The following is a 25,035-nucleotide window of genomic DNA, read 5'->3' on the forward strand; positions in this document are numbered from 1 at the left end:
CCTGACACATGCACGTGGAAGCAAAGTGTCGCCACCGTAGAGCAATTCATACATTGCTAGACGTCTGGGGGTATGTCGTGGCGCTCTCATCAGATGCATCTTACCACCGCTGCTGTGAGGTTCACACAGCAAGGGACATGATGCTCTGGATTTACCTTCATTATCGAGAATTTATTCACGCGTAAAGCGCCTGCTTAAATTTGTACAAGAAAATCTCAACAGAGCGCTCTTAACATACTATGTCGGATAGCGCTCGTAATCGTGAAGGATTAAAAGGGGTCCCATTATTACCAGCCATGATCAATCCACTGCTGGATGTAGGCCTCACCAAGCCGTCGCCATTTGTCACGATCCTGCGATGGCAGGATCCCCATTACACCTGCACACGAGCTGATTTCATCGATCCATCTCCTCGACAGACTCCTCTCAATAAGGGTTGTATTTATTAATTAAATTTAAGGCATTGTGGTGATAGTATACAAGGACACCCCCCAGTACAATGCATTAACAACAGCATCAGATAATGAAGCAATTACGAAGGCAATTACGAAGGCAAATATTTTCTAAATTATCGAATATTTTTTAATACGCAGCACTTACAAAAGAGATTTAAATATGTATATGATCTGAACCGTAGCCGACCGCCATAGTATTCAACAATCTAATTTAAGCATGCACGCATGTACGCATTTAACGATGTGTGTGTGTGAACCCCGTGACCTGAATTATATTCACAGCGACGGTGATTATACAAACCGGTCCTTTCTTGGGACTATCCAAGGTCGAATTAACCTTAAATGAGATGGGCCGGTGCGTAAACATCGCTCAAAATGTTTGTCACAGGCTTGGGCAAGCCTTCATCCAACAGTAGATAGATCATGACTGATGATGATGATAGTAACAAATGTTCGTCCCAACGAAATCACAATAATGTACCTAATTGTGAATTATATCCTCCCTCCATTTCAAGCAGTGTGTGTGCAATATACACATCTGATTTGATATATGATGCGCGATGTATGCTTTATTATGTCCAATTATACGAATAAAACTTCACATCGCCCAAGGATAAGGTCAGCCACTCGCGAGGGACCTTTAACGGTTGTGTTGATGGGAGAGCGTGGTTCAGAACGGGTCTTGATGGGACACGGTGGTTGAGAACAGGGCAATTGTGATTTCCTTCGGGTCACTTAGGAGGTCACGGATATAAACTATTAAACTATATATTTTTTATTTTAGCAGGTAAGGCACACTGAGCTATATAGCCATTTTTTCAGCAGCGATCTGGCAACAAACGATCGCTCAACAAAGTGGCTTATCATGTGAAGATCAATAGCAGCCAAATACTCTAAATGCGTGATGTTGATTCTAAATTTGGAGGGAAAACCCAGAGGATCCGGAGAAAAATCCACGCGACCACGGGGAGAACATACAAACTCCAAATATACAGGCGTCAGGCCCTGGATCGAAACCACGATCTCCTGTCTAGTAGGGTAGAGAGTTAACATCTCGCCACAGGAAGCCCCCACACTATACATTTTGCATAAATTTGCACTTGTAAGTCTGGCCTGATAAGGAGAAGCGTGCATCTATATTTAAACGAGCTAAAAGCTCACATCTGTCATGTGTATATTGCTCATCAAAAGACAAATAATAGTGTGCGGTCCTTTGTCAATCCATTGCTGGACGCCATGTCGCTCTCGGGCGTTTTTCGACCTTCCTTCACCGCACTGGTAAGCAGTGGTCTCAGGATCAGTCAAAACATCACACGCCACTGATGTTATCCGTAGCCGGTAATCTGTGTTCGTAGTGCAGTGCGCTAACCACTGTGCCACCGCTCGACCCCGTAGACGCTTGTATTTGCATTTAAGCTGCCATGTGCATTACCCTCTATGCATTCATATTACACTCGTTGGCAGCCCGTTGAGATAAATGGTTATCCATTATTACTTCGAGGGAGTTTATTCACTAACCAGTGATGTGATGCTTTTAAGTTGATACGTCTGATTAATTTTAATTACGTAACTCGAGCCAGTATTTGTTGAGTATAATATACTGTAATAATACACATCTAACACGATTGCGTTAAACGGTAGGTTCGCGAGGCCAATGTAACAATTACAAAAGAGACACCAACGGTATGTACACCTGTCCGTTGTATGTTTAAAACAAATATTGCCAACATCACGCGCAGAGTCATTGTAAATGTTCGGTAAGCAAAGACTACAAATCATTTGCTTTTCAAATAACTCAATGGTTAAAATGGGTGGCAATGGTCGAGTAGAAGGAGATATCCGGACACATACCAGATTAGCCGTTTTATTGTTTATATATGTCACAAAATATCACCAGTCATTATCTATCCACGGCTGGATGAATGCCTGCTCAAAGGCGTCGACGTCCCTCACTGTCACGTGATGCAAGCCTCAGCAATCTCGTTGTTGCAAATGTTGTCTCTCTCATGCGAACACCGAGAAACGGTAACAATGCAAGAATCATCGATTAACAAGCGACGTTTAAGTCTCACGACACGCGCGTCGAATTCCTCCACGTCCAAAAATCGATACTTTTAGATTTCAAAAACAAATTGTCGTTGTTACATTTAGGCTAATGGGGCGAGTAAAACCGCAAACGAGACAGCAACTAAGAGAAATATTAAGGAGACGACACTAAATCGAACGAGGGTGAGGAGTTATATTAATGAATCGTTACACCCCTAATTAACACCTTCAATGTTATATGACCAGCTGATGAATTGCATTGTTCCCATTAACATATAAACTGCGTATCTCATTGTTGGTGGCTGCATAAAATACGCATCCGTAATCGGTGCTTTCAACAGGAACATGTTCAGCGTACCACTGTTAGCTATTTATACGGCAGTGTGTAGTATTCAAAACGCCTGTGTTGCATATAACATTGATTTTGTTTAACTATGATGTATACAATAAATAAGTAACGCATAAATCAGATTCAGCTGCCATCCAGCAGCATTTGTTTAGCACCCCTGACTCTACCGATAAGCCACAGAAGAACAGTATCGCTCCAGAGATTGTGTGCTTAAACAAATGCTGTTCGTGAACATAAGTTCGAGAGACCAATAGGCCAATCGGCTAAAATATATACCTCGTTTTTTACGTGCAGATATCGAACGGAAGCGTACGTGTTAATTCAATTATTTGACTGAACCGCTTTGACATGAATAACTTCCACTGATATCATCAGTAGCGAGTGACAGCCCAATCAGTTCTGCGTCTTCCTTCAGCAATCCTTGCTGACCAGCTTGGTGAAGTATGGCCAAATTTGACCCGTGACTGACACACGGCGTGGGGAGGCCTCCTTCCAACAGTTGGTTATATTTAAACTAACATCGCTTGCCACCCACGCACGTGTGTTCGTAACGCGTAACATCTAATTTTAAGACATACGAGCAACGTTGTATGTGTTTAAGCTACGTCATAATAATATCACCTAAACATTAGTGTCAACTGAAAAGTTACCCGAAAATTATATACAGTACGTGTATCTTATGTTAAAGATGATCCTTGTACATGTATATTATTAATGACATTAATCTCCCTCGGATAACAACGACAGTATATGGCCCTTTTGAGATAAAACCCTAATCTAAAATACTGCACAGAATTAACAGTATTGTTTTGCGACTCGTAAAACCACAGGCATCCTTCGTGAGAATCATACAAAATATCACGGATGTTTCCTTTCAAGAGATGTAATTAATAGATGGAATGCGGCTTGTGACTTCAGAATGCTAAATAACATTAAAACATTTCCCACCCGTGCCCGTGTCGTCTGAATTATATCCCATTACTTCAAGTCGGATATCAATTTACAGCTGTCAAATTCAAAGGAGCTTAGTGAAAAGAATATATTGAGCAGGCAGTATCCTTGATGATATTTGAAATATAAAGTAGGTTAGTTACACGTGTCTATGTCCATCACCTCAATATGGAGTGTGTGCAGTTTAGTGAGTGCAGATATTCGTGTGCATGCAAATGTGTGTGTGGTAGGCGTGATGCATCTGCCAGTTGCTCTTTAACACCTGCATGGGTCAATCCCGTGACCACATGACAGCGAGCCTTTGTAATTTCACGCAACCTCAAAGGGCACTTAGCCTGGCACAGACTCTTCATGATGCCACAACAGCTTACTGACGTGATTTTTTAAAATATAGTTAAATAGGTTATAAAATAAACGTATTTTTCAGTGAGTACGACATCTCTTTTACAACCCAAGATGTTTATATGCATAATCGTATGAACGCCCATGTCCCTTGCAGTTGTGTGCGATGAAAGCACCAAGGGAGGGGGGTTCGGAATAGGATTCGATGTCCCCATGTTCTCACAAGAGTTAGGGTTCAATCCACTCCAAATTGTTATCAGCGCACAGGACCAATGGTGAGCCAATCATGCGGGAGAAGTAAGATCTGCCAAAAATGCGGGGGAAGGTTATCCGGGCAGACGAAATGCCATTGGGGGAATTCCTATCGCGCGACACGGCCTCAACACGCGCTCGCCAACAGCACGCACCGGGCACAGACACTCTCTCTGCAGTCCATCCCAACATCTCAACACGGGTTGCGGTGAGAGGCACAGGACCCCCGTGTCTCTCAAACCGTGCCACACGCAACCTCCCTCCCCCTCCACGCATCACGACTCAAAGTCGGGGTTCGTGTGCTCGATGACGCAGGCCGGGCACCGCCGCCGCACGTAGCGCAGCGACTCCGCGGTCGCCACGTCGCAGCCCTGCACGGAGAGGCGCCGCAGCTGCGGGCAGCCGTCGGCCAGGGCGCGCAGCCCCGCGCCGCTCACGGCTCCGCAGCCGCGAAGACCCACGCAGCGCAAGCCGGGCTGCCTGGCCGCCAGCGTCACGAGCCCCAGGTCGGAGACTCGCGGACAGGAGCCCACGTCGAGCGCGGCCAGCGCCAGGCAGCCCCGGGCCAGAGATCCCACCCCGGCGTCCGTCACCGCCTCGCAGCCGCGCACGTTCACGTAGCGCAGCGCCGGACACCTCTGGCCCAGGTGGCGCATGCCGCCGTCCGTGATGCGGCCGCAGTGCGCCGCGCCCAGGTAAGCCAGGCGGGCGCCCAGCGCGGCAGCCACCTCCCGCAACCCGAGGTCGGACGGCAAAGGGCAGTCGCTGAAGCTGATGGCACGCAGGCGAGGGCAGCCCCTGGCGAGTGCGCGCAGCGCACCGTCTCCCAGAGCAGGGCACCGCCGCACGTAGAGGTGCGTGAGGTTCGGGCAGTGCACGGCCAGGGAGCGCAGGGCAGCCGCCTCCAGGGATGGGCAGCCGCTCAGGTCCAGGCGCCGTAGCGAGAGGGAGGCGCCGCAGGAAACGGCCGGCAGCGCCCTCAGAGCCATGTGGTCGGCCCTGGTGTGGAGGCCCAGGCCACAGACGCAAGGGCAGTCTGGAGCGAATGAAAGAGGATTTCGAACGAAAGAGGATTCCGAACTTCATAGATAAACTGTTCAGGAAAGCAGATGACCTCTATACATAGGCGAGAGCCCATTGAGGCAAGATGTCTCTTTCAAAAAATAGATATTGTGTCATTCATAGGAAAGTGTTCCATTAGGTGGCCAATTAATGTTTAAGCAATTTAGCATGAGTGATATGTATATTCTATTATTATATACCATGCATTTATTTAATCTAAATCACTATCATGAAATAAGCGGGAGCGTTGTGCCTTTTATCAGCTCCCAATGTGTAAATGTTCACTCACCTAACACATTCTATATTCACACAGTGCAATAAACAGGGTAAAAGCTCCCATGCAAACACATGATTTAATTGCAACGAACAGTTAGGGCATCCACACGTATCCGTTTATCCTGCCACGTGTGGAAGCGATGACCTAAACATCCGCTCTTCACCTCTGCGCATCACGGTAGGAACCATTCAGATCATTAATGCATCGGACCTCGTCAGATCTCGGAAGCTAAGTAGGCGATTGAGCCTGGTTAGTACTGTACTTGGATGGGTAACTTCCTGGGAATACCAAGCATTGTAGGCATGAGCTACGAGATGGCCACTAAATAACACGGCTATATCTGAAAAGGAAAATATATAATAGGCGACGTTTCGGTCAATGGCCCTTCATAACACATAAATCGGGGCCACAGAGACAGAGGATGAGAGTCCGAAACTGCACTATACACCATAGATTAAATTGGATAAAAAATCCGATAACATGAACAGAGAAGTCGACACAGCACCTAACAAAGACGGCGAAGGTTAGGAAAAAAGTGGAGGGAGTTAACAGACAAGCCATCAGTGGCACCCCCACGACCTTTGCGGTTAAGGGAGATAGAATGATGATGATCAGGACTTCATTTCTCATGCAATATTTCTGGGGTGACACAACCGCAGCCCAAACCCCCACCCCTGGGATCTCGCCAAAAATATTTTCAGGTACTCAGCCCCGGACAGCTCCGGCTGAAATTAAGCCCTGATACTTATTAAAGTTACGACATCCCCCGTTACCAGAAGCGTCGAGATGGTGCAGGCTCCGGCACTGCAGCACCACCTCCCGCAGTCCCTCCTCCGTAATGCCGCCGCAGCCCGACACTTCCAGGCGGCGCAGGTCGCTGCACCTCGAGGCCACGGTTCGCAGCCCCGCGTCCGTGAGCGACGCGCACCCGCTGAGGACCAGCACCCGCGGGCCGCTCAGCGCCAGCTCTTGGCGGGCGCTCCACGCGGCCGTGTCGTTCCACGCCTCCTCGTCCCCGAGGTGGGCGGACACGCGGGGAAGCCACCGATCGCTGCTGCCCCGCGTCCAACAGTCCCAGCCCCTGTGTGCTGGAGGGGAGCTCAGGGAGAGGGAGTCTCCGTGGTTTACTCGGCGCCTGCGGCCCTGCAGCGTGGCGGATGCAGTTGCGAAGGCGCCGGTGGTGATGGTGTCGGTGGTGGCAGTAGTCGGACCGGTGGTGGCATGGCTTTTGTTGTTGAATCTTGGGTCCCCACAACAAGAGAAGTCCCCGTGGCTGAAGTTCCTCCGTACTCCGGTGCTCTTGCGAGGCATGGTAAGGGTGTGCGCCGAGTTTCGGTAGAAGCCGCCCAAAGTCGCCGAGCTCCAGTTAGGGGACAGCTCCCCTCGCCCCCCTTGGCCCCCTCGCCGCGTCTCGTCGGGCCAGGCCCTGATGACCGCTCCGTACGCGTCGTGGGAGCTCGCTCTCCTGCCCGCACCACGCGCCGCCACCACCGCTTCGCTCAGCGGTGCCGGGACCACGGCTCGACCACGGGTGGGGAGCGGAGCGGATTCCGCGGGCGCAAAGCCCTCCCCATCCGCGCCCCGTAGGTTCGCAGCGATGGCCTCCAGGGCCAGGTCCGCATTCGGCACGGTCCCGTCCAGGGCCACGTGGCACCACAGTGCCGGCTGCCAGGCCAGGCGGTGCCAGCGGCTGCAGACGCGCGCACACGCGCACAGGTCGCGCGCGCGCAGGAGGGCGAACACGCGCGTCCACACCACGTCTGGGATGCGCTCGGTGGGGGATAGGAGGTCCCCCAATAACGATCTGGGACCCCCACCGCTGTCTTCTTCATCATCATCATCATCGTCGTCGTCATCATCGTCACAGTCATCATCATCGCAGTCATCGTCGTCGCCGTCTCCGTCATAAGCGCCGTCGAAGTCATCCCGAGTTGTGCTGCTAGGCTCGGGAGTGGACAGGGGGCGAGCGCAGGGTCCGCAACTCGGAGGGGTCCCTCCACTACCCGGGGATGCGGTTTGGAGGAGGGCGGCCTCGGCGCTCACGGGGAGCGAGGAGAGGAAGGCCAGCGGGGCCGAGATACGGGGTCTCACCTCGTCCCTGCGCCTCCTGGAATCTGTGGGCGAGAGCCACGCGACATGCAAGGCGTCGTCAAAGTCACCCGCCAACGCGCGCACGCCTAATTCCCAGACGTGGAGGCATGATGTCTCATGGAGACACATTCACCATGTCCGTGGTCACGCACAAGTCGACCACACGAGGTGTATTTGAGGTGGTAGATTGGTTGTTCTCTTTTCTACTGCTTTATCTCCTTTTCCGTTTTCACTCGGCCAGATATTTACATCCATTCAGGCGCTCGACATCCGCAATTGAAGCGTTTCGCGCATGTAAAGTGGCTTAAAATAAACGACCCCCATCAGGGCGCACATTGTGCGCAGATTACACGGGTGCTTAGTGCGAAGTTCAAATTTGCATAAGAAATTAAATTCATTCGTTCCATTACCCCCCACCCTTAATCTCTCATCCCCCCCCCACCCCCCAGCTGTCACAGGCAGAATATAGACCAGTATGCAGGAAACATTCTCCACCTCAACAATGCTCCTCGTCGTTCTCTTCCTCGCCCCCCCCTCCTCCTATCGGTGATTAATGCGTGGTCTCAGTCTGCAAGGCTGGATGCGGTACATGGTCGTAACGGGCGATTAAACTCTGCTCGTGGTCCCAGTTGCTCACAATAGGCGCGATCACTCACAGCGCGCCTCGCTGAATCGCACCAAGGTCATCTTTTGAGAAGTTACTCCTCGGATGGCGTCGGGGCCATCAATTGATCCATTGGCTAAAAACACAGCGGCAGTGCGAGCGTCTTGTGAGCGCAACGCCTCCGGCGGCTCTGGTTGTTGCATGCGATGCAAGCGCAGGCGGTGTTGGCTGAACATCATAATCGTGCTCATATTTATAGCGCCTTCCATGCGTTAAACGGGCCCCCGACAATGCGGGAACATTTACGCAGTGGGCATATGAAAGACGTGCACCCTCGACATGTTCAGAGTCACGCATCGTTCGTTGCGTTTGGGTTGAAGGTTTTATTTTGGCACAGGTTTAACCCATTGGGTAATACATTCTTATTTATCGACGGGGACCTGGTTACACCATTGCAACCTGGTAACAGCAAAACACATGTAACTGGGGGCGTGCCGTAATGAGAAACATTTACAATTCAAAGTGGCCTCGTGTTTCCAAGCGAGTCTTGGGGGATGGTCATGTTTGTTGGTGGTCTTGATCCGGTGGTGGACATTCCGCATTCATACGGCAGGAACCAGACTATAGCCATAGGAAATCCACGTTATAACTCGCCAAAGGTGGCACATATATTTTTTTACCGACCACAGAGAGATGATGGGGCTGAGTTGAGGTTGACTCCCGACGAGAGTTTGAACTCACAATTTTCCCATTTGCGAGTCAATACGATCTGATGGAGCGCCACCTGGGCCAGCTCCGTTTAAAATGTAAAAATTAACAGTAATAATTTACAGCCCCTTGTCAATCCACTGAATTGAATATAGACTCGTATCACTCCACACGTGTTTTCCTAAGCCAAAAGATAATAAATCTCAATGGTCTTTCGCCTGGCTGAATAATAGAGGACGCATTAACTACTCCGCCTGCTCGCAGGAGCGGCGACAGATTGACATTTGCTTGCTAGGTTCACGTTCATAAAGCGCGGCGAGTCTATATTCCTCCACACACGAAAACAGCCGCTGGGCTGTGAGACAGGCGCGCTATTGTGTCGGCAGTCAAGGGGTGCTCGTAAAATGTCTCCACATTGTAGGGGGGGTCTGGATAGGTGGGCGGGCATTTTATGTTATCATCCCCACAGCCTAAGTGTGACCAAATCACCTCGGATGAGCCCGACCCCATCAGACGCTCAGCAGGGATTCAAACATAACTAATCAGCCCGACTCTGCTGATGAGACAGTGTGTGTCAAAATCAGTCCAGTGTTTGTTTGTGTTGAACAAAAATGCTGACGAAATTATGCACTCACAACGAAATGCCGTGAGAATAGTGAAATGTGGTCAAGCAACCCTCACGAGCCGTGAGGCGTTGGGAGGCCCTCAACCAGCAGTGGATTGACGAACGGGCAGTACACGTACATTCATAACCCCTCCCCCTAAATAGTTATAAATCTACACGGCACGTGACTTTATTTACTATTTTTATTTCACCAGGTAGGGCCCACTGAGCTATACATATCGCTTTTTTTTAGAAGCGACCTGACCACAAGTGATAGCTCAACGAAGTGGATTATCATGTGGAAATGTATAAAGCGTATTTCTAAATGTGGAAGGGAAAACCGCAGGACCTAGATACAAATTCATGCGACCACGGGAAGAGAAGCATGCAAACTCCAAATATACAGGAGTCAGGGTCTCGGGATCGAACCCAGGACCTCCTCTATCGCTGGCGAGGTAGTTAACATCTTCAAATCTAGAATAGTTAACATCTCCCTACTGTGACGCCCCATGGCCAGCAGTCCTCGGACTTAATTCAGGAGGTTGATTAACTTTATGTTTTATTGCTCGCCCATCTGTTTGGCCCGGGTTGAAGTTAAATATCAGTGGTTCGCAGGGGACATTTCAAAAGAACAGCCCACACATTACATGCATTTCTCACGACATTCTCCAGAGTCTTGGTGAATAGCAGCAGAATGCACCATCACCCAGCGTGATGGTTCAGTACTCCTAGACCCCCACCCACGTCTATACTGCCCGTCTTCACCAACCCGCACTGATCAGCGTGGGGGAGTATGGTCGAATAACCCCTACGACCAGCATGCACTGCCATGGGGAGCCCGCATCCAACAGTGGATAAACAACAGAGCCGCACGAGTACAATCAGCATGTGAAAATAATCGGTATTTATGCGATGCAACGCCATCTTAGTTTAGTTAATAAATCGAAGCGCCGTTGCACACTACTAACTGCAAATCACGCCGTCGCTTCTCAAGCGAACGCAGACATCGCGCCACTGGACTCCGCAGACACCAGAGGCCTGCGCGAGATCCCATTCGTGGCAGAGGCAGGGAGAGAGGTGGGGCCGCTCAGGGGCTTGGGGGTGGAGGCGGCGGGTGCTGGAGGTGGGGGTGCAAACGGTGCTGTCCCAACTTCATTGGCATTCACGCAGCGAACGAGCTTCCTCTGTCCCAGAGAGCGGCCTGAATCTTAACGCTCACTGCTCTTTTGTCCCTCATCCCATAACGTCTCCCATCAGGGGGTGGAGTAAGTGGTGGACTTGGGGCATAGAGTGAGTGGGGTTCTGGGGGAGGGAGTGAGTGGGGTTCTGGGACAGGGAGTGCGTGGGGTTCTGGAACAGGGAGTGCGTGGGGTTCTGGGACAGGGAGTGAGTGGGGTTCTGGGACAGGGAGTGAGTGGGGTTCTGGGACAGGGAGTGAGTGGGGTTCTGGGACAGGGATTAAGTGGGGTTCTAGGGGAGGGAGTGAGTGGGGTTGTAGGGGAGGGACTGAGTGGGGTTCTGGGGGAGGGAGTGAGTGGGGTTCTAGGGGAGGGAGTGAATGGGGTTCTGGGGGAGGGAGTGAGTGGGGTTCTGGGACAGGGAGTGAGTGGGGTTCTAGGGGAGGGAGTGAGTGGGGTTCTGGGGGAGGGAGTGAGTGGGGTTCTCAGGGAAGGAGTGAGTGGGGTTCTGGGAGAGGGAGTGATTGGGGTTCTAGGGGAGTGAGTGAGTGGGGTTCTGGGGGAGAGAGTGAGTGGGGTTCTAGGGGAGCGAGTGAGTGGGGTTCTGGGACAGGGAGTGCGTGGGGTTCTGGGGGAGAGAGTGAGTGGGGTTCTCAAGGAGGGAGTGAGTGCGGTTCTGGGACAGGGAGTGAGTGGGGTTCTGGGGGAGGGAGTGAGTGGGGTTCTGGGGGAGGGAGTGAGTGGGGTTCTGGGACAGGGAGTAAGTGGGGTTCTGGGGGAGGGAGTGAGTGTGGTTCTGGGGGAGGGAGTGAGTGGGGTTCTGGGGGAGGGAGTGCGTGGGGTTCTGGGGGACAGGGAGTGAGTGGGGTTCTGGGGGAGGGAGTAAGTGGTAGACTTGGGGTAGGGAGTGCGTGGGGTTCTGGGGGAGGGAGTGAGTGGGGTTCTGGGGGAGGGAGTGAGTGGGGTTCTGGGACAGGGAGTGAGTGGGGTTCTGGGGGAGGGAGTGAGTGGGGTTCTGGAACAGGGAGTGAGTGGGGTTCTGGGACAGGGAGTGAGTGGGGTTCTGGGTGAGGGAGTGAGTGCGGTTCTGGGACAGAGAGTAAGTGGTAGACTTGGGACAGGGAGTGCGTGGGGTTCTGGGGGAGGGAGTGAGTGGGGTTCTGGGACAGGGAGTGAGTGGGGTTCTGGGGGAGGGAGTGAGTGGGGTTCTGGGACAGGGAGTGAGTGGGGTTCTGGGGGAGAGAGTGAGTGGGGTTCTGGGACAGGGAGTGAGTGGGGTTCTAGGGGAGGGAGTCAGTGGGGTTCTGGGACAGGGAGAGAGTGGGGTTCTGGGGGAGGGAGTAAGTGGGGTTCTAGGGGAGGGAGTGAGTGGGGTTCTGGGGGAGGGAGTGAGTGGGGTTCTGGGGGAGGGAGTAAGTGGGGTTCTAGGGGAGGGAGTGAGTGGGGTTCTGGGTGAGGGAGTGAGTGGGGTTCTGGGGGAGGGAGTGAGTGGGGTTCTGGGCGAGGGAGTGAGTGGGGTTCTGGGACAGGGAGTGAGTGGGGTTCTGGGGGAGGGAGTGAGTGGGGTTCTGGGGGAGGAAGTGAGTGGGGTTCTGGGACAGGGAGTGAGTGGAGTTGTAGGGGAGGTAGTGAGTGGGGTTCTGGGGGAGGGAGTGAGTGGGGTTCTGGGGGAGGGAGTGAGTGGGGTTCTGGGACAGGGATTAAGTGGGGTTCTAGGGGAGGGAGTGAGTGGGGTTCTGGGGGAGGGAGTGAGTGGGGTTCTGGGACAGGGAGTGAGTGGGGTTCTAGGGGAGGGAGTGAGTGGGGTTCTAGGGGAGGCAGTGAGTGGGGTTCTGGGGGAGGGAGTGAGTGGGGTTCTGGGGGAGGGAGTGAGTGGGGTTCTGGGACAGGGAGTGAGTGAGGTTCTGGGACAGGGAGTGAGTGGGGTTCTGGGGGAGGAAGTGAGTGGGGTTCTGGGGGAGGGAGTGAGTGGGGTTCTGGGGGAGGGAGTGGGGTTCTGGGGGAGGGAGTGAGTGGGGTTCTGGGACAGGGAGTGAATGGGGTTCTCAGGGAGGGAGTGAGTGGGGTTCTGGGGCAGGGAGTGAGTGGGGTTCTGGGACAGGGAGTGAGTGGGGTTCTGGGGGAGGGAGTGCGTGGGGTTCTGGGACACGGAGTGAGTGGGGTTCTGGGACAGGGATTAAGTGGGGTTCTAGGGGAGGGAGTGAGTGGGGTTCTGGGACAGGGAGTGAGTGGGGTTCTAGGGGAGGGAGTGAGTGGGGTTCTGGGGGAGGGAGTGAGTGGGGTTCTGGGGGAGGGAGTGAGTGGGGTTCTGGTACAGGGAGTGAGTGGGGTTCTGGAACAGGGAGTGAGTGGGGTTCTGGGACAGGGAGTGAGTGGGGTTCTGGGACAGGGATTAAGTGGGGTTCTAGGGGAGGGAGTGAGTGGGGTTCTAGGGGAGGGAGTGAGTGGGGTTCTGGGACAGGGAGTGAGTGGGGTTCTCGGGGAGAGAGTGAGTGGGGTTCTGGGGGAGGGAGTGAGTGGGGTTCAAGGGGAGGGAGTGAGTGGGGTTCTGGGGGAGGGAGTGAGTGGGGTTCTAGGGGAGGGAGTGAGTGGGGTTCTAGGGGAGGGAGTGAGTGGGGTTCTAGGGGAGGGAGTGAGTGGGGTTCTGGGGGAGGGAGTGAGTGGGGTTCTGGGAGAGGGAGTGAGTGGGGTTCTTGGGGAGGGAGTGAGTGGGGTTGTAGGGGAGGGAGTGAGTGGGGTTCTGGGGGAGGGAGTGAGTGGGGTTCTCAGGGAGGGAGTGAGTGGGGTTCTCAGGGAGGGAGTGAGTGGGGTTCTGGGAGAGGGAGTGAGTGGGGTTCTAGGGGAGGGAGTGAGTGGGGTTCTAGGGGAGGGAGGGAGTGAGTGGGTTTCTGGGGGAGGGAGTGAGTGGGGTTCTCAGGGAGGGAGTGAGTGGGGTTCTCAGGGAGGGAGTGAGTTGGGTTCTGGGAGAGGGAGTGAGTGGGGTTCTAGGGGAGGGAGTCAGTGGGGTTCTAGGGGAGGGAGTGAGTGGGGTTCTGGGGGAGGGAGTGAGTGGAGTTCTCAGGGAGGGAGTGAGTGGGTTCTGGGGGAGGGAGTGAGTGGGGTTCTAGGGGAGGGAGTGAGTGGGGTTCTGGGGGAGGGAGTGAGTGGGGTTCTGGGGGAGGGAGTGAGTGGGTTTCTAGGGGAGGGAGTGAGTGGGTTCTAGGGGAGGGAGTGAGTGGGGTTCTAGGGGAGGGAGTGAGTGGGCTTCTGGGACAGGGAGTGAATGGGGTTCTGGGGGAGGGAGTGAGTGGGTTTCTAGGGGAGGGAGTGAGTGGGTTTCTAGGGGAGGGAGTGAGTGGGGTTCTCAGGGAGGGAGTGAGTGGGGTTCTGGGACAGGGAGTGAGTGGGGTTCTAAGGGAGGGAGTGAGTGGAGTTCTCAGGGAGGGAGTGAGTGGGCTTCTGGGACAGGGAGTGAATGGGGTTCTGGGAGAGGGAGTGAGTGGGGTTCTAGGGGAGGGAGTGAGTGGGGTTCTAGGGGAGGGAGTGAGTGGGGTTCTCAGGGAGGGAGTGAGTGGGGTTCTGGGACAGGGAGTGAGTGGGGTTCTAGGGGAGGGAGTGAGTGGGCTTCTGGGACAGGGAGTGAGTGGGGTTCTAGGGGAGGGAGTGAGTGGGGTTCTGGGACAGGGAGTGAGTGGGGTTCTGGGACAGGGATTGAGTGGGGTTCTAGGGGAGGGAGTGAGTGGGGTTCTGGGACAGGGAGTGAGTGGGGTTCTGGGACAGGAAGTGAGTGGGGTTCTAGGGGAGGGAGTGAGTGGGCTTCTGGGACAGGGAGTGAGTGGGGTTCTGGGACAGGGAGTGAGTGGGGTTCTAGGGGAGGGAGTGAGTGGGGTTCTGGGACAGGGAGTGAGTGGGGTTCTGGGACAGGGATTGAGTGGGGTTCTAGGGGAGGGAGTGAGTGGGGTTCTGGGACAGGGAGTGAGTGGGGTTCTGGGACAGGGATTGAGTGGGGTTCTAGGGGAGGGAGTGAGTGGGGTTCTGGGACAGGGAGTGAGTGGGGTTCTGGGACAGGGAGTGAGTGGGCTTCTGGGACAGGGAGTGAGTGGGGTTCTAGGGGAGGGAGTGAGTGGGGTTCTGGGACAGGGAGTGAGTGGGGTTCTGGGACAGGGATTGAGTGGGGTTCTAGGGGAGGGAGTGAGTGGGGTTCTGGGACAGGGAGTGAGTGGGGTTCTGGGACAGGGATTGAGTGGGGTTCTAGGGGAGGGAGTGAGTGGGGTTCTGGGACAGGGAGTGAGTGGGGTTCTGGGACAGGGAGTGAGTGGGGTTCTGGGACAGGGAGTGAGTGGGGTTCTGGGACAGGGAGTGAGTGGGATTTAGCTGCACTGTCATCTCCTCTGTCACCTCGTTTCATAGCAGGATAAGGAGTTTGACACACATCTCTTCGTGATCCACGAACTCCTGCCTCCGAAGCGCTGTATCTCAATTAAATGTGCGCCACTACGCCCAATGCACGCCGTGTGAGAGGGGGGCACCTCGACACATTTAATTAGAAATAAAAGCCTGACGCTCACGATTGCATTGGTAAATCCGCGTTGCGTGTGTGGGCAGCGCATGTGTAGTGTCGCGAGCATTACGAAAGAAGCCCGGTTTTAAATTTAACAACACTGCCGCAAGAATCAGCGTGAGGTGTGAATTCGCACTTCCATTAAGGGCACATTAGCGAGACCACAAACATAGCCAGCCCTCGACCCCACCGCTACCCCGTATAAAGACGTAATGGACTGTTGGGTCAAGTGTTGTTAGCAAAGACCACGTTCAGGCTGGAATGGCGCGCGAGGGGGTGGTGTGGCCACCACCGGCGGTCTGTGTCTCACCAGTTCTGATGTTTCGACACCACACCAGGCTAAGTTGACCTGTGGAAGACCGAGAGCCAGCTCCGATATAAGTCACCGATGTTGGCCCTGTTCAGGAATCGAACTCGAGGAGTGGCCGGGTTCGTCGCGCTGTGCGCTATTCACGACGTCACCGCCCTCCACCAGGCGCCACGACCGCGTGTAAAGCGGACGTCACATTCGTAGCGGGGCTCGGCAGTGATCCAGCGCTTTGGAGCCAAAGGTTGGCGGATCACACTGAGATTTCTGTAACTTATGAAACCCCGGTGGGTTGCGAGGTGACCAGGATATGGTAGTGGCCACACGTGGCTTCGTGAAACCCGTCCGCTTCGGACGGTCACATCGTATGACTGGTGGGGTATTCTTGGGGTACTGCGGTTTCCCGCCCACACACAACGCAATACAAATTTTATAAATGAATTCGCAATTTATATTAATGCAAGACTCTCCTGAAAAATGAGTTTTGAGGCTCGTGTGGATCCGCTTGGCTACACTGCAGCAAGGAATCGAAATAGTTGGCGCTTTAAAGTTTCTGAGACATCTAAGCCCACAATAAATGCAAAGCCTTATCCTAACTGTTTGTCTCTTTGAATTGTCATCATTTCCACCTTCACTTTAGCGTGCTCTCTCGTCTGCCTCCCTGCTCTGCATTCTGCCTCTCACCTCCTCCCCTCCGAAACAAATCCCTCTTCATTTTACTTCAATACGCATGCGTCACGCCTACGATCAAACCGCACTGACTGCGCCCGACCTTGTCAGATCGGGGAAGTTAAGCAGGTTTTCAGCCTGCCTCGCATTTAGTTGGGAGATTGATTACTCTTGGGACTGCGAGGTGGCCAGGAGATGTCAAAACAAAAGTGTATTATTGATGTACCCGTGTGCAGCTTGGAGCTGTAGCCCCCGGTACGCGTGAAGTTTCTCTGCTCACTCCAATTTCATATATAAAAAAAGACAAAGATCCCCCATGTAGCCTTAACAGACTCTTGGGGAAAGTGCTGTTAGCGAGCACCTATAAAGGCCGGCACAGCACACGAGGGAGTGGTTGGCTAACACCACGCCCGGCCGCCTTTGTCTTCCTAGTGACAATGTTTTTTTTACACAAAGCACGAGGTACTCAATTGAGGCTGAGTCGACCTAGGGGATGCCCAGAGCCGGTTGAGATAATCGTCACCGGTGGTGGCCGTGAGCGGGAATCGAACTCAGTACGCCAGCTTCATAGCACAGTGCGCTAACCACCGCACCCCACCACGAGCCAACACACGCGCATATTATTGTCAATATTATTGTTATTCCAGCCATTGTCAATCCACCAATTAATGAATGCCTCTCCACGCCACGTTTGTCATGGAGATTCTTTTTAACCGGACTTGGTGAAAGGGGTGCCAAGAACCGGTTCAGATATCACTCGCCACTCCTGTCATCCGTAGTCGGAAATCAAACGCCGAGTTTCACAGCGCAGCACGCTAACCACTGCGCCACCGCTCCACCCCATTGTACCGCGTAATAGGAAGGGAAAACACATTGTAATTCAGAAAAACATACAAAATAGAATCCCACACACTCGTGCGGACTGTACGTGTGGGCACTCGGTTACTCACGGACGCACTCTCACCGCACCCACTTTCGTATGCACCAGACCTCAGCATTGTAACCTGACTACATAACGATCTGACATTACGATGCCGCGGGTATCGTAATGTCAGATACGCGCACCTGCGTGATGCCGCTTGCTAATTATTCTCGCTAAATGAAGCTCGCCCCCCCACTCCCCCCTTCCCCCACAATCTCAACCCACCCAACCCACTCACTCTCTCACCCCCTCTCCTCCTCCTCCTCCTCACCCCCACTGTTGTCCCTCCCCCGCCCTTACCCTCCAGCGGCAGTCTGAATGCAAGACCCAAGCGCGCGTTCCTTCACGCATAGTTGAGCAGCACATGCGGAGCCGAATTCTCAATTGTTTATTTTTTTTGTCACTTTCCATTTGGAATGCGTCCTCCGAAGAAGACATGTGTGAAATTCTGACAACTCCGTATGATTTCGCGTAGATTTAGGTCGACCCAGCCCGTCGTCGAGTCGGGGTTGATCAAATAAATAAATAAATAACCCACACTCTGTGAGACGCCAACAGTTAGGTGGTCTTTTGGAGAGACTGGCTCCCGTCATAGGAACGTGAAATTTCCACCGTTTGTTTCAGGAAGAGACGCACATCATCGCCCATCGTCAGCAGCCATGGTCTATCCACGGCTAGATGAAGACCTCTTCACGCCATTGCCATTACTCGCGGTCTGGCGGTGACAGCCCTTCTCGCTCATTGATATTCACTGATCTTATCGCTCCATCTCCGTGGTGGTCGTATGCTCGAGCCAATGTTCTCTTTTGGTTACCATTCTATCACCTGTCTCGTCCATCGGCTATAATTCTTTCAAGCGACGTGTCCTTCACAAGCCCAATGAACTTTTTTCACCAGCCAATACGATGTCCTAAAATGTGCCTTTGTTCCTTGATCAATGTGTTCCTTTTCCGTCTCTCAGTGCAAATCCCAGCTAGCATCTCTCCGTGTTTCTTTTGTGCACGTTTTCGCTGTTGTTACATTTCCTTTGTCAGTGTCAATGTTTTTTAAATCCATATTTAATACACTAAACCATTTAATTTACCAGGTAAAACCCACTGAGCTACAGAATTATCTCTTTTGCAGAGGCGATCTGGCCGCACACGACAGCTGATGGATGTGGCTTGAATTTGGGAATTTATAGTATTTGAATGCATAAATGTGGAGGGCAAACCCTAAGGACCTGGAGAAACATCCATGCGACCACTGGGAAAGAACGCGCGAACTCCAAATATACAGGAGTCAGGGCCGAGATGTAAGCCACGACATCCTGCATAGCAGGCGATGGAGATAACATATCGCCACTGCGAGTAATGTGCACGAACTGAACACTTTTTTTCTGATGAGAAAAATAAGAAGAGACTTTAACCTTTCTGGCAATGTATACATTGTCTTTGAATCTGATTAGCCTACACCAGATATAGACTTATGTATGGCCTTGTCTCACCAGTTTTTGACCAGAAAACGCCAAAAGGCGAACAGTACAAAAGCAATGCAAGTATCAGCGAATCAATAGCTGAAGTTGAGCAGTTATATCTATGTGACCTTTTTGCCAGTATACAAATGATGAAAAATATAATAATATGATAGTCTTATTGTTTTCATCATACATATATCCTGCTTTGCTTTTTAGTCGTGATCCACCAACAGTTATTTATTCTAGATTAGCGAATTGCCTGTGCGTCACTTTTATTTTGCAGTCCTCTTTCTATAGTAATAATTTCGCGAATCTGAGAGGGTTTATCCGTTCTCCATCTAGGTTAATGCCGCTATTTATCCCATCAAATGTTCCTCACATTCCGCTTTAATGAATCCTTCCATTCGGTTCAATGCACTTATGTGATCGTCCAACCACAATGATAGCGTTTCCAGCCAAACGCCCCGAGACACCAAGTTCAGTTTGCAAGGGTGATTTGGATCTACAAGTGGCGGCAGTATCCTACCACACCACTACAAGTCACACAAACTCTCTGCCCTTTCTCTCTATTCTGAAGGGCAATTGTCTGAAACGTTACCTTTTAATAATTATTTGTGTTAATTGCCAACGTGGGGATTTAAACGGGCTTGTGCATTGCTGCCCACGCAGTCCATTGCTTCCGTGTTTTGTTTAATGGCAACAAAAAAAAGGTTAAAGATTATGTAACACCTGCCTGATTATGGCCAGTGATTGCCACCTCTGGCGCACAAAAGAAAAACGGAAGACCATCCCGCAATACATTAAGAGGGGGAAACTACATGTACGTGCAACGTCTTGAGTTGTGTGTTATTACTCAACTGACAAAAAACCTGACCTTTTTAAAGTCCTGGGAAAACTTACATATGTCCCATGACATATATCCGATTTCCCCAAGACAGATACCTGGGAAAACCAGGACAGGTGGTAACCCTGGTAGCAACACGAAGGGCTTCATTAATTTCCGGCTGTGGCGCGCTCACTTTCCCAAGGGGCCGTGACCCGCTCGCAACTGGACGTCTCTCACCCTCTCTTGCCCTCCTCTCTCTCACGCCTCACTCGCGTCTCACGCTTCGACGAGGAGGGGCGGGTCGGTGGGCTGGCTTATAAAAGGTTGTGGCGAGGTGGGGGTGTAGCTTGGATAGAGTAGTGTGGGAGAGGTTGTTATGGTATAGATAGAATGGCTGGCGTGGGGAGTGGTGTGTTTCAGAAAGAAGTTGTGTGACTCAAGAGAGGAAGATTGAATGCACGACAGCGTGGTGTGGATCGAACGAAGGGTACAGGGGAGAGTGGTGGGCGAGATGTCGTCGAAGGGGAGATGCAGATTCAACTTTAAAGAGAGCAAGTGCGGAGGGGGTGAGAGTGCGTGGTGGGGCTGGTGAGTGGGCGTGAGCCTTGGATACAGACGGCTTTGGTTGGGTGTGTGGCAGTGGTTGGGGGGGGGGGGCAGTCAGTCTATGGGAGGCGAATTCCTTGATGTTTCTCGGTCAATCCATCATCAATTATTGGACAAATTAAACCCGGGCCGGCGATCACGGCTGTTTATTGTGCGGCGCGGCGGGGCAGGTTGTGTCTCGACAGGCCGGTGGTCCGCACGGCTCTGCTGCTTTCGCACCCCAGACTCGATCCTCCCTTTCGTACTCGCACTCATGATGCGTTGCCGTGGATAAGCAGTGCTCCGGTCTGTGCCTTCACACGTCAATAAATGCACTTGCTGTGCGGCGGTAGTGGCTATGTGCGGTATATAATTGAGCACTGTGGAGGCGAGGGTTGGTGGATCGCACAAATGTTGCGAGGCTGTCATCACGTGTGCGTCGGTGTGCCGTACCCTGGCTCGCCAGCAGAAGGCAGGAGAGCAAGTGAACAAATCGCCATCTGTTCCCATCTGTACGGGGATGTCGTATTGCCCCCTTGAGCGCGTGGGTTTTCTCTGGGTGCTCCGGTTTCCTCCCACTTGTATAAATAAACACTCATGAATGGGCTGAAAACATCTTAAAATATAAACACACAATGCAGGACCCTCTTGGACACGAGTCCTAAGTGTAGCTTTCCTGGATACAGTAAGTCATAAATTACGTTCTCTCTCACGATGCAATTGTCCCATTCGACATCCACTCACGTCCATCGTCATTATCGTCATGAGCCGTGGTCTATCCACTGCTAGATGAAGACCTCGCAGCGACGTCGCCATCTCTCGCGGTTCTGCGATAACGCACAGTGTATCTTAGACTAGCATGCGAGTTTCACTCTTCGCTCCATCTCCGCGGTAGTCGTATCTCACGGGCGCGCGTCCTACTTTGGCTGCACCACTCAGTCACCAGTCTCGTCCGTCGGCCGTCATCCTGCCCAAGCCCGCTTACTTTTCTGAACAGTCAATCCGGTGTCTCTGATTTGCGTTTGTTCCCCGATTCACGCGCTCATCTCCAGGTCTCTCAGTTTCCTTTGAAGAACGTTCCTCTCCACGCTGCTTCCGCTTCAATATCACCTCCTTTGTCAATGTCCTTAGTTGGGATCGTTTTGCCAGAGCGAATAATGTCCACTGATTGCAAACGGTTCATAGGGCGTCTGTGTTAAAGCCTCGCTGTTGATGGCGCAGCGGTCAGTAAGGCACAGTTCAGTGACGCATCGCCTTCGAAAGGCTTCTCCGTTCATTGGTAACGGAGACTTCGCTATCTCGCCGCAAAGGTAAAGGAGCAGCCCTGCAATTGCTTGCTTGCGCCACTGCTGGCGGAAGGGTCTCTACTCGAGGGAGCTCCGGAGAGACCCTTTCAGAGGGTATTTTTGCCTGCTCTTCCATGCTGCTGGCCAGACGTCTTGGAAGAGGTGGGAGAACCCACATTTTACCCCACCGTACGCGGCTTGCCGACAGGTTGTGGGTTGTATCCATTTACACTGCTGAGTGGATACAAGCGAGGGGACTTCAGAGACGTGGCTCTCGTTGCAGCTGTCATTCCGGGAGAGCGAAACGGAGATTTTTTTTTTGCATCGCAAGTGCGCGTATATATGTGCACATTTACATTTGCTCATTAATGTATGCGTGTGCAATGTATGTATGTGGGTCGAGCGAGCTGGTGTGCAAGAACGCTCACCTCTTGACTTCGGGGCTCGCGGCTTCGTTCCCACGGCCCCCATTCCCACGCATCCCGCATGCCCCGCACCTCCAGCAGACGGGTTCACCGCCAATCCCGGGTGCAGTGCGCACAGGCAGGGCCACTGCAGGATCGAGAGCTGCTACGTGTGCGTTGGCGCACTTGGCACGACACAATCCGAACTTTTTCGTCAATCACCCTCCGCAAACGCAAACTGCTGCGCAACCCCGCAATGTCACTGTGTACACTCGGCTCTTGAAGGCACGAGCTCCCCACGTCGTGCCTTCACTGGAGCTCAGGGAAACGATTTATCCTCTTAATCTACCAAATCAAGTTGGAGCTCACTTAAGCGTCGCAGTTTAAAAAAAAAAGACTTCTAAGTTTTGTGTGGCGGGAGAGTGAAGAGGTGGGTGGGGGAGGATGCTGGCTGGTTGGTTGTTGGTCGCGATGGAGAGCGGGGGAGAGAGGGAGGGAGGGGAGATAGTGGGGTTGGGTGTTGCACCCCTTTGTGAGCGGCTGCACGGAATAATGTCTCATTGTAGTGCAGGGGGGGGGACTGCATCTCAACTCCTTCCTTCCAAGGCCGGGCAGGGCCGGGCCGGGCGTTTTTCTGTCCTCGGCGTCGACGCTGCGAGCGCTCTCCCGGAGTTCGCGTGGAACGAAGAGAGGTCACCTGCGGAACTGGTTGGCAGGGGAAGTCTTGCGTGAGAACACTTTAAGATTACTGGTGCACGCAAACGGTCATTTCAAGACATATAGATGTACCGTTATGACACGCAAAAAAATGTGTACTCCCAGAATGATTGTAATTAAAAAGTCACAATTCTGATTGTTCTTGTCTTCGGCCATCCTCGATCCGAGGCCTGGCCGCACCATGGGCAATGCTTCGCCACTGTCTTCTGTCTTCTGCTATCCTCATTGTCTGCTCCAGCGTGAGCCTCGTCCATGCTTTGGGTGTTATCCATCCATGTCACCGTTGGTCTTACTCGCGCGCGTGAACCGGGTATTGTGCCTTGCATGATCTGCTTTCCCAAAACAAGTTCCATTTTTTCTCATCATCTCTAAGTTTTCATTCAACCCCAACTTTCTCCAGAACCCATTCATTTGTTTTCTTTTCACTCCACGATACATGCAGTGTTAATCCGCCCGAGTCAATTTAAAAGGCGTGTATTCGTGCCTCGTCGTTCTTCCTGATTGTCCAACTTTCACAACCATACGTAGCAACTGGCCACCACAAGGGCATGCAGAAGCCTGATCTTCGTTTCCATGGGGATGCTGTGACTTGTCCACATTTTCTTCAGGGATGACCCAATCGCCTGACCTCTACTCAGTTTAGCTCGAAATTATTTTGAACACTTTGCATCTTCAGTGATGACCGATCCAAGATATGGAAAGTTGTTCACTTGCTCCAGCTGGGTGCCTTGTATCCAGATATTGCAGGTTCCTCCATCACTGACCATCACTTTGGTCTTGTCCACATTGATGAGGAGGTTAAACTTGCGACTGACCCGATCTAAGCGATCTGTCAACTCCTGCAACTCCACCTCGGACCGGCTAGCAAAATGATGTAATCGGCATACTTAAGATTTGTGACTCGTCGTCCTCCGATCTGGATTCCTCCGAAGAAACCATCAAGTGATTGTTGGGTGGTCTAAAAAAGCAGTTGTTATTGTGCACTATAATTATACAAACGGTATGGTGATGTCACTGCTCTTTGTGTGTAGTTTATTGTCCTTCAACAAACACAGTACACTCGGCATGCACGACATGCCGAGCGGACCGAGTTTATGGGCCCAATCGCACATCTGGCACCTCGTGCCCGTTTTAATGCTCGTATTTGCGTCGAGCCTATGTGCACTTTCGTCTCTGGTGAGTTTTTCATCGTTCACAGAAAGTATCAGAATTGGTTAATGGGGACACCTGAGCGCCGTCGTCATTAGAGGTCGCCGAGTTACAGTTGACAGATGTTAATTCAATAATGGAAAGTGCATACGACATTTGTGAGCAGACTGATGTTGCGTCACGTGAAAATGAAACGACATGTTGGTTAAGTGTGGAGCAATGCTTTCCATATTCTCCCATTTGATGCCGAGTCACGAACAAAGATGGGCATCGTAAACAAACGTTGATGAGCCAGGTTTCAACGTTCCAAGTCTCATCAGCAATGTTAGTCAGATGCTGTTGGGTCGCCTGATGTTATTTACAAGAGGCTTTCCAAGAAAACCATGGGCCCATTCAGTGAAACACAGCAACGTTGTACCGGCATCTTCAAATTCTGGTGGATATCGTTGCCCCAAAAATAACGGAATGGTGATATACCAACAAGTTATGAGATGTGTTTTTTTTTTCTCAGTGAAACAGAGCGATGTGTGTGATTGTATTATTTTACTGACCATATTCCATCGCGACGGCTGGTAAGAAGATGTGTTAAGCAGGTCGACGTTACGGGCAAGGGTTCTTCTTCAGGGCAGGGGGTACATGAACACCCCCATAACAAATAATTGATTCGGGCTATAAACACGCTGTCCCTTTATGAGATCGTAATCGTGAATATACACGTTGTGCAAAGTATACTTTCACTGCCAGCAGACATGTTCGTAAGACATTAAATGCATGTAACACACATTCAAGAAACATAACACATGAACACTTTGTAATTGTTACACAATAACGAATCGTAACACTGACAGTGCAGCACAAAAGGACGAGGGGGAAGGGTGGAAATAATTACAGGCCTCTATTAAAACCGCTCAATGTACTCCCGCGTCTTTTCCGACATCTACACAGTTCATCATCATCATGATCACGATTCGTGGTCTATCTACTGCTGTGTGAAGGCTTCCCCTTACGGTCCCTGCAATGCAACGATCCATCTAGAGCTGAATTCACCGCTCCATCTCCACTGATTGCCATCTTCTCGGCCGAGGCCCTTCCTTGGCTGCCACTCCTTCGTTAATCTCGACCACCTGCTATATTGTATACTCATACCTTCGACATTATGATGGCGTTTGTGAAACATGGTTTGAAAACCTGTTTAATCTCAATTATGATATTTTTAAGTTTGGGTTTAACGTTATGAATGTCCAAATCCCGCTTT

The 25,035-nt window shown here is 52.0% G+C and overlaps 1 protein-coding gene across 1 annotated transcript; it reads right to left on the bottom strand.

Moving 5' to 3' along the window:
* Positions 1-426: 426 nt before the first annotated feature.
* On the bottom strand, positions 427-22,376 carry LOC116938632 (uncharacterized). The gene is made up of 3 exons (XM_032946012.2): positions 21,939-22,376; positions 6,508-7,848; positions 427-5,431 (listed from the first exon to the last, which is right to left on the bottom strand). The coding sequence occupies exons 1-3, from the start codon at positions 21,979-21,981 to the stop codon at positions 4,671-4,673; spliced, it is 2,145 nt and encodes a 714-aa protein (XP_032801903.2). The 5' UTR covers positions 21,982-22,376; the 3' UTR covers positions 427-4,670.
* Positions 22,377-25,035: the final 2,659 nt, after the last annotated feature.

Source organism: Petromyzon marinus, chromosome 4 (assembly GCF_048934315.1).
Source record: "Petromyzon marinus isolate PM22_M1 ecotype Great Lakes invasive population chromosome 4, UKy_Petmar_22M1.pri1.0, whole genome shotgun sequence".
In the NCBI taxonomy this organism is placed as follows: Eukaryota; Metazoa; Chordata; class Hyperoartia; order Petromyzontiformes; family Petromyzontidae; genus Petromyzon; species Petromyzon marinus.

What these genes read in the sequence shown, in the direction of transcription:
- LOC116938632 (XM_032946012.2), bottom strand. Translation starts at nt 21,981, where the DNA reads ATGGGGGCCGTGGGAACGAAGCCGCGAGCCCCGAAGTCAAGAG. An exon ending in GCGAGCCCCGAAGTCAAGAG is followed by an intron (nt 7,849 to 21,938) that starts GTGAGCGTTCTT and finishes TCTCGCCCACAG; the next exon opens with ATTCCAGGAGGCGCAGGGAC. An exon ending in GCACCATCTCGACGCTTCTG is followed by an intron (nt 5,432 to 6,507) that starts GTAACGGGGGAT and finishes CATTCGCTCCAG; the next exon opens with ACTGCCCTTGCGTCTGTGGC.